General features: G+C 32.6%; 2 protein-coding genes and 1 long non-coding RNA gene across 7 annotated transcripts in view; 1 reads left to right on the forward strand and 2 right to left on the reverse strand.

Moving 5' to 3' along the window:
• Nucleotides 1-15,082, forward strand: part of LOC107071056 (dipeptidyl peptidase 4 omega) — a 290,948-nt gene that overhangs the window by 18,078 nt on the left and 257,788 nt on the right. The gene's annotated exons all lie outside the window — the stretch shown is intronic.
• Nucleotides 6,615-12,237, reverse strand: LOC149033198 (uncharacterized). 5 transcript variants are annotated; one of them, XM_089170115.1, is made up of 4 exons: nucleotides 11,560-12,237; nucleotides 11,428-11,476; nucleotides 10,161-11,319; nucleotides 6,615-10,059 (listed from the first exon to the last, which is right to left on the reverse strand). In XM_089170115.1, the coding sequence occupies exons 3-4, from the start codon at nucleotides 11,308-11,310 to the stop codon at nucleotides 6,698-6,700; spliced, it is 4,512 nt and encodes a 1,503-aa protein (XP_089026241.1). In that variant the 5' UTR covers nucleotides 11,311-11,319; nucleotides 11,428-11,476; nucleotides 11,560-12,237; the 3' UTR covers nucleotides 6,615-6,697. The 5 variants fall into 5 exon arrangements, with proteins under 5 accessions (XP_089026241.1, XP_089026242.1, XP_089026240.1 ...); XM_089170116.1 differs by having other exon boundaries at nucleotides 10,161-11,326; XM_089170114.1 differs by lacking the exon at nucleotides 11,428-11,476.
• On the reverse strand, nucleotides 14,513-15,040 carry LOC107071116 (uncharacterized). The gene is made up of 2 exons (XR_001476392.2): nucleotides 14,866-15,040; nucleotides 14,513-14,769 (listed from the first exon to the last, which is right to left on the reverse strand). It is a non-coding gene; the product is annotated as an uncharacterized LOC107071116 (long non-coding RNA).

Here is a 15,082-nt window from a genome sequence, read left to right on the forward strand (position 1 = left end):
GGTTTTTTTTTCTTTTTAAAGAAAATAACAGTCCAATGATAAACGCTGAATTTTCTTTTCAAGCTCGCGGATGATAAGCGTGTCAGCCGGTCGTACTTTTTGAAAGACGTACGTACACATCTGCCTGCGTGTGCACTGCTATACTTCGATATTCTCAGCACGAACAAGAGCTTATTGCGCACAATTTTATACGAAAGCGTAGAAAACGTGGGAAGCAGACCTTATGGCAGGACCGCTTTTCGTAATTCACATTCCTCTTCTTGAAGGTTACTTCAAACTCTCCTTCTTCTTCTTCACCTCTCTCTCTCTCTCTCTTTCTCGTGAACTGATGTTCTGTTTACATTGAAAGATTTTTTTCTTATAAGAATAGGTACATCAACAGCACGTGTAGCTTCCAAATTTACCTCGAAGGATTCCATCCTTTTCCTTTCTGGAGATCTCGAACGTTTTACTTTTTTTCCTTCGTTATTTCCTCGAGAAAAATATCCTACTTCGGAAAAAAATGTATTCACTATTTTTCTGATGTTTTAATATCGGTTTTTAAGACGTTTTACATCGGTAAGTTACGTTGAGAAGAGTCAAGTAACAACGTAAAATAATGACGTTGTTTGCATTACTATTATTATGAAAGGAAAAGTTACAGAGAAATGTTTTTTTAAACGTGATTATGTAACATAAGTAGAATGATTAATATTTTTAATTAGTTTTTTTCTTTATATTTTTTTTTATTCGATTCTGTTCGCATTGTTGGAAGAAATATTTAGAAAGTTTACTGTTATTTGCCTAGGTAACATCCTACTTTAAAAAGGTAGACAAGACATTAGATATTCCACGTAAGCATTTTATTTAATGAGTGTTGCAAGTTCTCGCTTGCTTTTCACTCACTCTTTCTTTCTGTTTCTTTGTATCGTTCTTTTCATCCGTTTACTCTTCAAACAAACTTGACTTTTCGTTTGGTATTAGTATACGACGAGAAAGATGTTATTGATCTAAGGGGTAATCTTAGTCACTAGCTTTTAAAAAGATATAATGAAAAATGTTAGCATTCGAATAATAATTTATTTACTCTTTGTACTACAATATATGTATATCTGTGAAATTTTAAAAGTATCTTATGTCTTATGTCTATGTATCTTATGTATTCCAACAGTCTTTTTTTACATTTTTTTAAATAAAATATTTGGCTAGGGAAAAAATTTTGTCGTATTTTTTTTTTTGATAGATTGTTTTAAAATCGTATAACTCTGGAAATATTAATCGAATTTTGGTAATACTTGTGTATATTTGAAAAGCGGCATTCCATAAAGTAATAAAAAAAAATTTGTGATATTTGTTTATACAATCAAAAGTTATTGCATTTTGAAAATGATTAAAAAAACAAAGAATTCGATACGTTTCGAAAGTTTATTACATAAAAAATATGAATGCGACATTAGATCATAGAGATACTCTTAAGATACTAAACAATAGTGATTTTATGAGCATGATATAGTACGTGGATCAGTATGCGTGGCTAAAAGCTGATTCAAGCGTTTCCAATCTGAAAATTTTGATTTGAAAGAGTCATCTAATTCTGATTAACCAATCATTGGAAAAACTGTTGAAATCAAGTTTTCCAATGACGGGATTATGATTTTATTTCAAAAATGACATAAGGTGGTCGAACAAAAATGACATATATTTTAATTTAATTAAACTATACACATTTTAAAAAATACAGAAAAAAATTTTAGTGCAAAAATGTTATTTTTGCATTAAAAAAGGAAGAATGCTTTTACTTTAACTTATTATTTTGGAAAATATTTATATTTATAATTAATATAATAATTTGTTTTAGTATTTTTATCGAAATATTTTGACAAATTATAACATAACAAAGAGACAAGTATAAGTACGTGAATAAAACAAAAACGAAGAAAGAATAATCGTTGAAATTGTACTCTCCTCTATGACAGTCACATAGATTATCGGATATAATTCCAATATGACAGGTGAGAATTCCATCACGGGAACATTAAGTGTCCACTCCATCGTGATTCCGGTTTTTATTGTACATTGAATCGTCGACGTTCGATTATTCTCATCGGCATATTTAATAATTCAACTTCCACATGTCCAGTTCTTGTCAAATGCATTCGCTTCAGGACAACCAAAGATCGGTCGGCTCATTAAAACTGGTAAAACTGACGACATAGATCGGTTGAAATCATTATCTGTTGTATACAGAACAAAAGACTAATATAAAATTTCTTCGATACAACGAAGCGTTAAATTTATTATTTTTTATTTTGATTTGAAGTAATTGGGAGATATAAACATATATTTGGCCGTAATTCTTTTGTGTATGAAAGTGGTCTAACATAAGTCATATAAGGATTACATTTGAACATTAAATGAATTCTATATAATATTGAAATAACAAACACTATCTAACGGGTTCATTATTGAAAATATCTTGAAAATTACATTGAATTAATTTACTTTAAAATAATGTGGTGTAAAATAACTGATAAACTCATTTTTTTTTAATTTTGATTTAAACCACTTTCATAATTATGGGCACATATATTTATTAATAATAATCCTTCTCCAATTAAACGATTATCAATAAAATTCTTTTATTTTAATTATATTATTTTCTATGTTTTTCGTTGTTATTATATTTAATCGAATTGAATATGAATGAAATACGAATTGTGAAAAATAACAATGAAATAAATAAAATATGAAAACAATATAATCAGTCGAGAGGTAAAAAGTTAAATTACGTGAATAATTGAAATTGGTTAATTAAAACGAATTATTTTTTCTGTTGCATTGAAATTAATATATATTTCTGAGTGAAGTCGATAAATCATGAATGGGCAATTGGTGATGGCTTGCGACTATTCTATTTGCTTGCTCCCGATAAAGTGAAAAAAAAACAAATTTTATTATTTGACATTGTTATGCTTCGTAAGATTTATAATTTTTATTTTAAAATATGAATTAATAGTGAATTTAATAAGCAAGGAGACACGTGTTAATTAATAAATTTAATTCGCTGGAGAAATTATTAAATTGTGAAATATAAGTAGAACGTTGAATAAAGTTCATTGTAATATATTTTTTCAACTAAACGTTTTCTTAATTGTATTTATGAACTTCAGTTAGTATTCTTTCAGTAATTCGCTTTTTACGCTTTGTGAATTTACCTGCGAGAATAATAATATCTTTAATCACGATTCTTTTTGCGCGTCTTTGTTAAAATATTCAATTAAAAATTTTTTCATTCTCAAGAGAACACTAATTCTTTGAGATAAATATGAGAGTCTTGTTCTATAAGAATTATAAATAAATTAAAGTATTATTTCCAAGGTTCATTAATTTTTAAACACAGAATCATACAAAATGGATTTTCTTTTTCGAATATTACTCAATGTGAATACTTGTGAGATATTTTTAAGTAGATAGATCAACATAGTATATGCCATACACATACATTTATACAAATGTATCAAAGCGTAGTGTAAATATCGTTGGCGAATTTTGTTTGCGAATCGTCTGCTAATAAACGCTCGGTGTATGGTTACCATAGGATCTTCTCATATCAGACATTCCCCTTTAATATTGTACGCGTTCTGAATGTGCGAGGCATGAATACAAACGTCCATTTTCGAGACATTATCCGGAGCATTAAGAATAGGCAATGAAGGGTTAAAAAAAAAAAAAAAAGAAAGAAAGGAAAATAAAGAAGAAAAAAAAAGAAGGAAAAATTTCATTCTTGAAGTACGATGAAATGCGAGAAGGAAGAGTAAACACAGAAGTAAGATAAAATCGTGAAAGAATCATATTTTCTAGCAAATATCTAACGAAATATTTTTCTTAGCTTTAATTTTGTTATTTTATTTTATTTATTTACTTTTTACAAATTTTACGAAAAAAGGAGTAACATCTCCCAAACTCTAAAACATTTTCTTCTTATACGTGTAGTCACGGTGTAAACTGATAAAAGATGTTAATAAGGTTGAAACGGAACCCTCTTCGAACGTCTCGTAGCAACACAGCGGTCTCATCGGTGCTGTAAGGGGATGAAGAAAACGAGGTGGGGCGCGCGAATAGCAATCTAGGAGGCGTGCTAGGTGGTAATTCACCGTCCTGAGGGCAAAGTCAAGAATTTCACCTTGTACGGACGCTAAGCTTCTGCTGTTGCTACTATGCTATCGCTACCTTGGCCATTGCTGCTGCTGCTACTGTTGCTGCCACCATTGCCGTTGCTACTTTGCCTTCCCTTTTGACGACGACCTTTTCCCTCGGGCTGTTTGGCTCATTTGCCGCCCGACTTGTGCGCGAGAACCTTTTGACGTATCCTTGCTTGCGCCTTACGACTCTTTTCCACGTCGCCATGCTCGTTTATTGACTCTACCTTCTCTCTCTTTTTCTTCTTCTTCTTCTATATTCTCGTTTTACTTCACTTTCCACCTCTTGCTTTTTGTCTCGTTTTAATCTAGTTTTACTTGGCAAACGTCTCTATTGCGTTTAGATAAGAATATCTAGACTCGATAATACGTAAGAATTAAGAGCAATTTACAGAATACCGAGTCATTCTATTTCGTACAATGCCTTTACATGCTAAACTCATTCTGAATTTTTCAGTACTTTTCTACGTATAAGACGCAGTTACGTTTCTACTATATTATATAGTTATTACTACCATTTGTTTCGTGTAAGTATGAAACAATCTTGATGAAAATTTGCACTGAGTTTTGTAATTTTTAGCTCTCCTCTACGTAGTAGGAACTGTACAATTTTATTAAATAAATAAATAATACTTCTATTTATTTCGTCTAAAAAATACCAAATCTTGACGCAATTCTTCATATTCTATTTCTTTAACAATTTTATCTTCTTCTTTCTTTATTTTTGTTTTATTTGATTCATATTTAATATTGTGTAAGTTATAATAGTTTGAAAGTTTTTTTTTATTTACAAGATTTTCAAAGTTTAAAACGAAGTTATGGAATATATTCAAATAACTTGTAAACAATGATAAGATTAAAGTGAAAATCAGTGAATTACACTTTTCTACTTCATGGAGTATTATTTTTTTTTTTATGTTACAATTAAATTCAGCTTTTTACAAGATATTCCAAAGAAGGAAAGAGCTGAAAAGTTAAGATTTGTCAAACTTCAAAGGTGTCGGATACCTTTTAAATTTTTTTCACCGTTATAAAGGGACGGTTCCCATGGAAACCTTTCGCGATAATGCGATCTTACCGTGGCTATTACTTACTGTCTTTTACTTTTTTATTACCCATTATTTTCTTTTTATACTTCGGCCTCGGATTACGAGAAGTTTATGTCTCGGTGGAAAGAGAAGAAAAAAAAAAGAATAGGATTAAGAATATGTTCTTTTTCTTTTGTTAAAGAGAAAACTTTTAAATGAAATAAGTTATTAATCGATTTGAAACAAATTTTTGGTATCAATATAAATGAACAAAATAATAAATATTTTTCTCTCTATAAATATAGAACGGGTTCGTCCATTTGGAAAGATTCACTCGCATCAGGAAAATATTGACTAGGATATTTGCTTTTACTTTTGTATACCGAATTTGAATGGAAATCGGTTTTGGAAACGACGAATGAAAACATTGATTTTAATATGTAAAGTAATCTTGTGACAGAGATTAAATTGTTAATAAATATAGAAATGTAACTTGTATATAAATATTACGTGGAAATAAAAGAAAAACAAATTTTTTATTGTTCTTCCAAAAAATAGAGATAAAAAAAGGAAACAAATATAATTAGAATATTTGGAAATGTAATCATAAATTACTTTGATACAATTTACCGAGGCGTTACTTTTAAGGAAAACGAAAAAAGAAAATAGGAAAGTTTCTTTATTTTCAAATAACTAACTTGATACATTGTCCAACTTTAGATTATTTCAATGGTAATCAATAAGTTCAATGTTCAGAAAATTTCGAATCGTGACAACGATTTGTCTTCGACTGCGAGACGCGAATCGTAGATTTTCTTGGTCTGTTCTTTCTCTTCGACAACGAATTTCGTACAAGACACAAGGTACCTTGAAATCAAGGAGAAACAAAGTTTCCGTGCTTTAGTAGGACTTTCATTGAATAACTTATTCAATGAAAGCTTGGAAGCACGTCTTACTTCACGTTAGTATAGTGTCCCCTATAGAAATTCTCGAAGCTTTTGTATTCTCGAAATAAATCTAAATGACGACATGTGAACTGTAATTAGAATTCGGCTATGTACCTACAAAATATATATGTATATTTTGCTTCGTTCATTTTATATATTACTAGGGTGCCCCGGCCACGCGTTGCTGTGGCTTTTTTTGAGGTGAAAACTTTTTCATAATCAGATCGATTTAAAAATCGTTAAATGAAAGAACGTAAAACTGATAAAACAAAGATAATTTATTAATTAATAAAATTCAGTATATAATTTTTTATTCCAGACAAAAAATAGCTTACTCCTTGTAAGTATGTATGTATGTTAGAGTGTGTATATTGTATGTATGTAAGAATGTGGTATATGCGTGAAATAAGCATGGAGCGCTGTGAATGATGAGGGAATATAAAAATAACAAAAGGCAAACATTATTTTTAAGTTATTATAATTTATTCCTTAAAATTATATATCATTAATTAAACAATTACGACAGTAACACTATTAAACAATATCAATCTCTTAATGCTATAGCGTGAACAATATTTTTTGTTAGTCCATCTTTAGCTAACACAAACAAACTGGATGGTTTACCCACTCGAGAGCATGCCACGTATAATTGTCCGTGTGAAAAACATGGTGTTCTCAAATCTAATCCACAAACAGACATTGTTTGACCTTGGGATTTGTTGATAGTCATTGCAAATGCCAATCTAATCGGAAACTGAATACGTTTGAATTGAATTGGCACATCTGTAGGTATAATAGGAATCCGTGGTATGAGTATATTTTCACCTCTGAACTTGCCATTTAAAATCCTGGCTTCGATCACGTTTTTCATTAATTTGTGAATGACTAATCGCGTACCGTTGCACAGCCTGGGCGGGTTCAAATTACGAAGCAAGATAATTGGAGATCCAACCTTTAATTGTAAATTATGCGGTGGCATGCCTGGCAAATCCAGTGAGTTCAAAAACTCTGTGGGAAAATTTACTGCTTCGCTGTCGTCGCAAACTGTATCAATAGATTTATATGATACCAAGTTCCCTGGCAACAACATTTGTATCTTCAGATTTAAATTGTCAACGTCTACATTTTTTGCCGCTAAAATCGCTCTTTCGGCAAGCCATTCATGATTTATGTACTGTGTGTGTACATCGGGAAATATTTGTTCAATGAGAGTATCTTGCGAATCAGCGATTGTGCAGAAATCGGTCGGTAATTTTACGTATCCAGTTTCATCTATAGCAAGTTTTCCATCACCGATATCTAAGAGTTGTTTTGAAAATGTTTCAGCGGATGGATCTTGAAGCATTTGAACGCGCATATTTATTTTTAGCTGTAATTTTTCAACATTACGCCACAATGGAGATGATTTTAAGCAAGCGTTGATCTCATCAGCGTATGTTGAACGTGGAATGACTGGAAGTGTTTGTCTGAAATCACCTGAAAGGACCAACAGAGTTCCGCCAAATAGTTTGTCACTGTTTTTAAGATCTTTCAATGTCCTGTTCAACGCCTCAAGTGAATGTTTGTGTGCCATAGTACATTCATCCCAAATAATAATTTTACACCGTTTCAGCACAGTGGCCATGGACGATTGTTTCTTAATGTTGCATACTGCGTCAGGGTTATTCTGAATATTTAGTGGTAGCTTAAATACTGAATGAGCTGTTCTACCTCCATCCAATAAAGTTGCTGCAATGCCCGATGATGCAACGGCCAATGCGATGCCATTATTTGATCGTATTTCAGCAAGAATTAGCGAAATAACGAATGTTTTGCCAGTTCCACCCGGTGCATCCAAAAAGAAGAACCCACCTTGTCCAGCTGAAACTGCGAGCATAATGCGATCATAAATGGTTCTTTGTTCCTCATTCATTAGTGGGACATTGCGGGCAACAATCGCTGCCATTTCTACAGTACTGTACTGCAGTTCACGATTCATTTCAGTATTCATTAAATCAGATGCAGTTCGATTTGGCGAATTCATACCGAAATTACAAATTGGTAAGTTGGCAATGGCAATGCAAAGATCCTCAATAGCAATCAATGCTTCATTGTACATTTCGTCGCTGAATGTTATGGTTAGATCGTGGCACCGTATACGATGTTGATGCAATATATCATCAGTCATTGAATCTTTGTGATTTTCCCATAATATCTGTGCTCTGGCTGGGAAACATGTAGTCAACACTATAGCGAATAGTAGACGAATTTGTATTGCTGTACAGTTCAATGCAGCTTCAGCAAGCATGCATTCCCACTGGTTGTCGTCATGCAGCAAGCCGAGTGCAAGGCATGCATCTTTATACGTTGGATATTGTTGCCCATTCACTTTACGTATATCTTGAAATGATAATGGGCCAGTAACATTAACCAACAACAGTCGAAGATAAAAGCACTCCGTTTGTCTTGGATTGACTGTAAATAATCGCCCCAAGGCGTTTGATTTAAATATATTGAGACATGCAGCAACTGGTGAGCCTTGCTTGCGGGGCATCCATGTTTTTGTTTGAGTCCATGTGAAATAGCGTGGTACTTGTGAATAGAGTAATGTTCGTGCAAAGGCACCAAAATCATCCGCACGATTACACAATTCAAAAAATGCAGTGAGTGTAGTTTTAGGTGGATTTATTGCACGATCAATCGCTGTCTCGTTCGTGAAAAATACACGCTGACCGTTTTCAAGATGGATGGCTAAGTGAACAACTGCTGGATCCCGTTCATGAATTGGAAAACCAAAAATACGCCAAGCAGCTTCATTGGAGCTGATGTACCGACCAATTTGGTAGAGCGTTATTTCATCGTTTTTATTCACTGGAGGAGCATTCACATTAGTATTTTCCACTCTAAACACAGCCATATCACTGCCTTTATGGATATACTTGCAAATGTATTTGATGCTCTTCACAGAACTGCAGAACTCAACATTAATATGAGCATTATATGTCTTGCTTAGCAAAGGCGAATATGGCACCACCCAACGATTGTCAATATCAATGTCTGTGTTGATGATATTTTTAATAAATGATTGTCCGCCATTTTCAGGATTTCTTCGACGATATATTGGGTATCCGTCGACATTTGTGACCGTATCATTGGTAAAATCTTTAGGGAAATTTTTAGTACATTTTCCATCAGCCATGCAAGGCGATGAACTATTAAGAGTACCACATGGACCATGAATCATGTTTGTTGAAACAATATCAAACAGCAGTTGGTCAGTGGATGGATCTGGAATTTCCGCAGAAATGATACTATCAATTTCTTCAGGACGGATTTTGTCGATGAACCAAACCAAAATGTGTGCATGAGGTAATCCTCGCTTTTGCCACTCAACCGAATACATCCAGCAACGTGTGGGACCAAATACATATGATTTAGTAATGAAACTTATTAAAGACTTTAACTTTTGTCTGAACACACGTGCTGTAATGTCATGGCGATGTATTGCATTTTGGCCAGGCAGTAGCAAAGATGTAATCTCTGGCCATTTTGGATTACATGTGAACGTGATAAATAAACATGGTCGTCCATATTCGCGCACGAAAGTCAGAGCATCTTGTATATATTCTTGCATATGACGTGGACTGCCTACGTACGATGATGGTAAAATGACATGGTTACCAATTTCGGCGACGTCGGCGTTGTTGTTGATAGCGTCTCGCAAATGAATGTACTCTTCCGCGCGCAGCTTTTGTTGATTATATCGTAAGTATCTTAGTCGTTCGCTCTCAATCTTCGCGTACATGTCGACCATGAATTGTTGACAAAGCTCACGACATCGTAAAATGACGTTGTCCAGGCCACGTCTAATCATTAATCGGTACGCATAATAATCCTTTGAGCTAACGTTCTTGTTTGTTTCAGCTCCTGTAATATTTGTTCATAAAAATTAATTTAAATTTAATACGTTGAATAATTTAATTGTTTTGTTAAATGATTAATGATCAAATTAATAATCAATGAAGTACCTGATACGGGATCTCGTTGTTTTATGTTCATGCAATATCCGTCTTGTCCCTTCCAGAATATTAGCGGATATTGGAGAGCATCATATGAACGATGTGTGTCAGCAATGAACTGAAGATTATTATTTCTTCTACGAATCACAATTTCTCGTGCAGCTGTACAATCGCCAACCATGATTCCAGCAACATCATCAACAACGGGTGCATTGAATCTACGAATATGCTCTCCAGCTGGTGTTTTATCAGGATTAATGACGATAGCGTGATTATCGCTTTGTAATTGGTGCATATGTGATTTGAATATTTTCAACAACTCGTTGTGCTCGTTCAAAAGAGCATCTAGCTCGCTGACGATGCGCCTGGCATAAAGTGAATCAAGGTTATTATAATCACAACGTGCATTCACGCGATTGGCAAGTGCGCTTTCGGAATCCTCGCCGCCCATAAAGTAGATCTGTAAGAATTTATGTGGTTCGTTTGGCATTGGCAGCAGTGAGCCCATTTTATGATAAACTTGGCCTCTGATTGTGAATGTAGAATTGAATTGTTGACCATTTGCATTAGTATTTCGAACTATTTCTGTTGCTCCGAACGATGTCATTTGAAAGCATGAATTGAAACTTCGAATTGACTTCAGGAACACATTAGAATCTGGATCCGTGCCGATAAGTAAGCCGTTCAATGGTTCAGGTGGTGTTTCAATTTCAGGTAGTTGCACTTTTCCTAACGTGCAACACATCCCAGCTGGCTCATTTTTGAATTTCAGAGCATGACAATGCGGACATTCCTTGTCCATAGCACCAATTACCACTTTTGAATGAGCATAATATTCAATATCGGGCTCATACTGGAATGCTAGACGCAGGAATGAATCAGATATAAATGCTCGATGTACCTGTTGTCGTTGTTGGTCACTTGTTCTTCGTCTATTGACTGTGAAACGGCGTGATTTTCGTTGTTCTAATCTTCTGACTTCATTGCGTTCAGCTCGTGTATCTTCTGGCTCTTCTTGATGCAATTGCGCCATTCTGACACGTGCATCAGTATTTTGTTGCTGGATTTGTTCTTCTGTTCTTTCGGATCTGCTATTTCGCAACTTTCGAGCTTTACTTGTACTGCGGCTCAAATCAGCCCCTTTGCGTTTTCTTGGCATTGTGATTTTCTGGAAACTATGAAAATCTTAATTGTTCAATTACATTTTTTTAATAAAATTAAATTAAAATTACATTTTTATAAGATCAACAACATAAATAAAAAAAAGTATACTTACAACACAAAATCCGTTGTTATTGGAAGCTCGTGTCACGTAATCACTTGAACTCAAAATTGATAATTTAATAAAATTAAATTAAAATTACATTTTTATAAGATCAACAACATAAATAAAAAAAAGTATACTTACAACACAAAATCCGTTGTTATTGGAAGCTCGTGTCACGTGTTGAGTACTTTTGAGGTTATAAAATCACTTGATTAACTAATCGTGCAAAATACACTCAAAATTGATAATTTAATTATTATTGATAAAATAGGAATGATTAAAAGTTAATATAAGAGTTACACTGAGATAGCAAAATAATAATTGTCAACGTTACTACTACACTTGATGCATAAACAATAATGATGGCCGACAACTGTGTAGGGAGTAAAAAATAAAGGAAACCGGCTTCGTTCTCATCCCTACTCCGTGCTGTTTACTGGGTCAGAAGTGACACCTATAAACATCTGGCGGGGATAATAATAACTAAATAAATGACGATTGATCAGTTATCGACCGGAGAGGAAAAATGATTAAATTACTAAAATAGCTATTAAAAAATAAGGGTTGATCGTAGAAGGGTGAAAATTAAGGATTGTATGTATTTTTGTATGCTGTATCATAAAAAAATAGAAATTACAAATTTTGTCTAAAAAATGAAAAAAAAAGTTTAGGGGTGGACTACCCCTAACATTTAGGGGGATGAAAAATAGATGTTGGCCGATTCTCATAGATACCGGATAAGCACAAAAAATTTCATCAAAATCGGTCAAGCCGTTTCGGAGGAGTATGGGAACGAAAACTGTGACACGAGATTTTTATATATATATAGAATATAGATATACGTATAATAGTACTTAATACGTTTAATGTCGAATCGATTTTATTTGGATTGATATATATCGCACAACATTTTTGTTTCTAAGAATTAATTAACATTTTATATTACGTACACTTTACTTTTATAACAAAAAATTTATTTATTTTGGCAATTTAAAACACTTATTGATTAATCCAAGAATCTTCAAGTTTATCAGCGATAATTTATAACGAATATAAAACAATATTTAATAACTTTTAGATTTATTTGTATTGTTCGTAAAATTGGACGATACATCAAAATAATTCCTTATATCAAACCGATAAAATTTATCGTAGTTGATAAATAATCAAAAGGTTGATTTAAAGAAATTTGTCGTTTTTTCTTCTTTTTTTATTTTTTCTCTCTAATTCCTGCAGCAATCGTCGTGAGAAGAAAACATTTCCGCTTCCTTTCGTCTTCTTTCCCTTCGGTCCATCAATCGTCTTTTTCGCTAGCCACGTTATATCTTCCAACGGATCGTTGATGGGGTTAAGAGGGGAGGGGATGAGATTCGTTCGTAATCACAAGTTCAATTCAGCTCGTAACTTCCCTTCGCGGAGTGTAATTTCCAAGCCCTTAAACGTTTCCCTATCTCTTTCTCTCTTTCTCTCTTTCTCTCTCTATCTTTATTTTTTTTGCTCTTCATAAGCTCTTTTCCTTTACTTTGCCTCTTTTTCTAATTCTTTGGCTTATTCGTCCCCTTTTCTCAACCTTCGCTCTTACCCTCGGTCTTTCTTCCTTTTTCTTTAAACGATTTCAAATTACGTTAACGCATACCCGCGACTCCGACTGATGAATACCCAAGATTTTAAGGCAGTACGCGTAATCCTCAAGATTGCGTTTCAATTTATCCGTAATAATAGTTCGCTCATGGAGTGAGTGCTTCCTTGTCAACTTTGGGAGGAATTTGTAAGACTGTTAAGAGTCAACGAGTCAGATTTTAATTCTTTTTTCAACAATGATGTCTTCAAATTTTATTTGACTTTATGAATTTTCTCTAGCTTGAAAATTGTTTATTTTTTGTTCTTAAATGAAATTTCTTAAGAGCGACAGTAACGATAAAATTTTATAAAATGCTACAAAAAAAGAGAAATAGAGAGTGAGATAGAACTCACAGTCTATTGGTAAGTTCAATGAAATTATAATAATATGGTAGTTTAATTGTTATGAGTGAGTTTGTATCTATGAGATAAATATATCGGTCGATAGTTATGGGTAGATTACTGTTTATGGAAGAATGATTAGGGATGTAATGTACCTTGAGAGTGTTCGATAAATCGTAAATGATTGTTTATTAATCGAAGAAACTATACTTAGTATAAAAATACGGAATATAGGTTGAATGTATCGTATTCCTCGAAATCCCCCGTTAGACTGATTCCGTTGTTTTCTATGAAAGTTCTTTTATTCAGTGTAGTTTATATGACTTTTCGAAAGTTGTATATGTATAATGTACGAAATACTTGTAATGAATATAATTTTCTTTTACGGAAAGTTATAAACAATATTGAATAAAAGTACTTTCATAGAAGACAACGTGCCAGTCTAAAGGTGAATTTCGAGGAAGATAGTGATCCGAACATATATACTCTGCTTTTAAACATCGATACACATTTCTTTCGATAATTTATTAATTATTTATGGTATATCGAGCATTGTAATGTACTCTATTAATATTTTTGATTGTTTAAACTAAAATACATTTGTTTTAACGTTTTTAATTAACGATGACGTTGAATTGAAAAATTGTCATCCAACAAAATAGCCACATTATAGAGAAGTTAGAATAAGAAGCCACGGTATATTCTTTTATTATTTTTTTTTAAATGTTATTTGGAAAATTATCATCATTTATTTTCTGTTTAATTACGTCGTTCTGTCGTATGTTTCGAGGAAAAAAACGTATATTTTAGATTGATTACTCGTTAAAGGAAACGAGTATGACGATCTTGCGTGCAGAATAATATAATCAAATGGTATTTTTTATGACGAGGTCGTTAAGATTTCGTAATCCACTCGCCGGTAATATTTAATTGTACTTCTTTTAATGACAATAATCGTGCCTACGAAAACGTTATGATTTTCTATTTTTTATTATTATTGTTTTTAATGTAATAACTATTATTATTTGTATTACCTGTAGTCATAAGTAGTTGCATTTGAAATATATTAATAAAAATAAAATAATTCGATTATTTTTATTCGTTTAAAGGAAAGATTTTAAAACAGAAAATGTCTCGAATAAAATTGTTTATCTTTTACATTTTGTTTCCGCGTTCTTTTTTACATTTTTATTATAGAAAATATTTCAGTAGTTCTCGATCCCTTTGGTTTTAAAGATTCAACGATATCCTCTTGCTGCTAGGTTTCTTTAACGAAGTCCTTCGCACTCTCGACATGGTCTTTCTTACTTCGGTGAATCATCACGTTCTGTTTGCCAAAATATTATATACCCCTTTCCGTTCCCTCTTTCCGTATCTTCTTGGTGAAATCTAGTGAGAAAAGAAGATACGTTCTTTCTTTATCGTTAACATATATATATATATATGTGTATGTGTATGTTATGTACTTTGTATATATGTACTTACATGTTACATGTATACATATTCTTGGTATTCGTAGCTTATCGATAAACTTTTGGCCAAATGAATGTCTACAAATTCACGACTTTTTTCCTACGATATCATAATTTATTATACTTATAATACCTTGATTGGTCAGATTTACAAACACTTGTTGTCACCACTTTTCGTCGGAGGTATATATAGATTTATTTTCCTGTAATTAATTTTATTCATTTCAAAA

Source organism: Polistes dominula, unplaced genomic scaffold, assembly GCF_049000335.1.
Source record: "Polistes dominula isolate Pdom_NZ unplaced genomic scaffold, Pdom_raw_medaka contig_15, whole genome shotgun sequence".
Lineage (NCBI taxonomy): Eukaryota > Metazoa > Arthropoda > Insecta > Hymenoptera > Vespidae > Polistes > Polistes dominula.

Bases quoted from the DNA above. Each gene is read 5' to 3' on its own strand.
- LOC149033198 (XM_089170114.1), bottom strand. From the start codon at position 11,310: ATGCCAAGAAAACGCAAAGGGGCTGATTTGAGCCGCAGTACAAGTAAA. The intron at 10,060-10,160 runs GTACTTCATTGA...CAAATATTACAG, and splicing joins ACAACGAGATCCCGTATCAG to GAGCTGAAACAAACAAGAAC.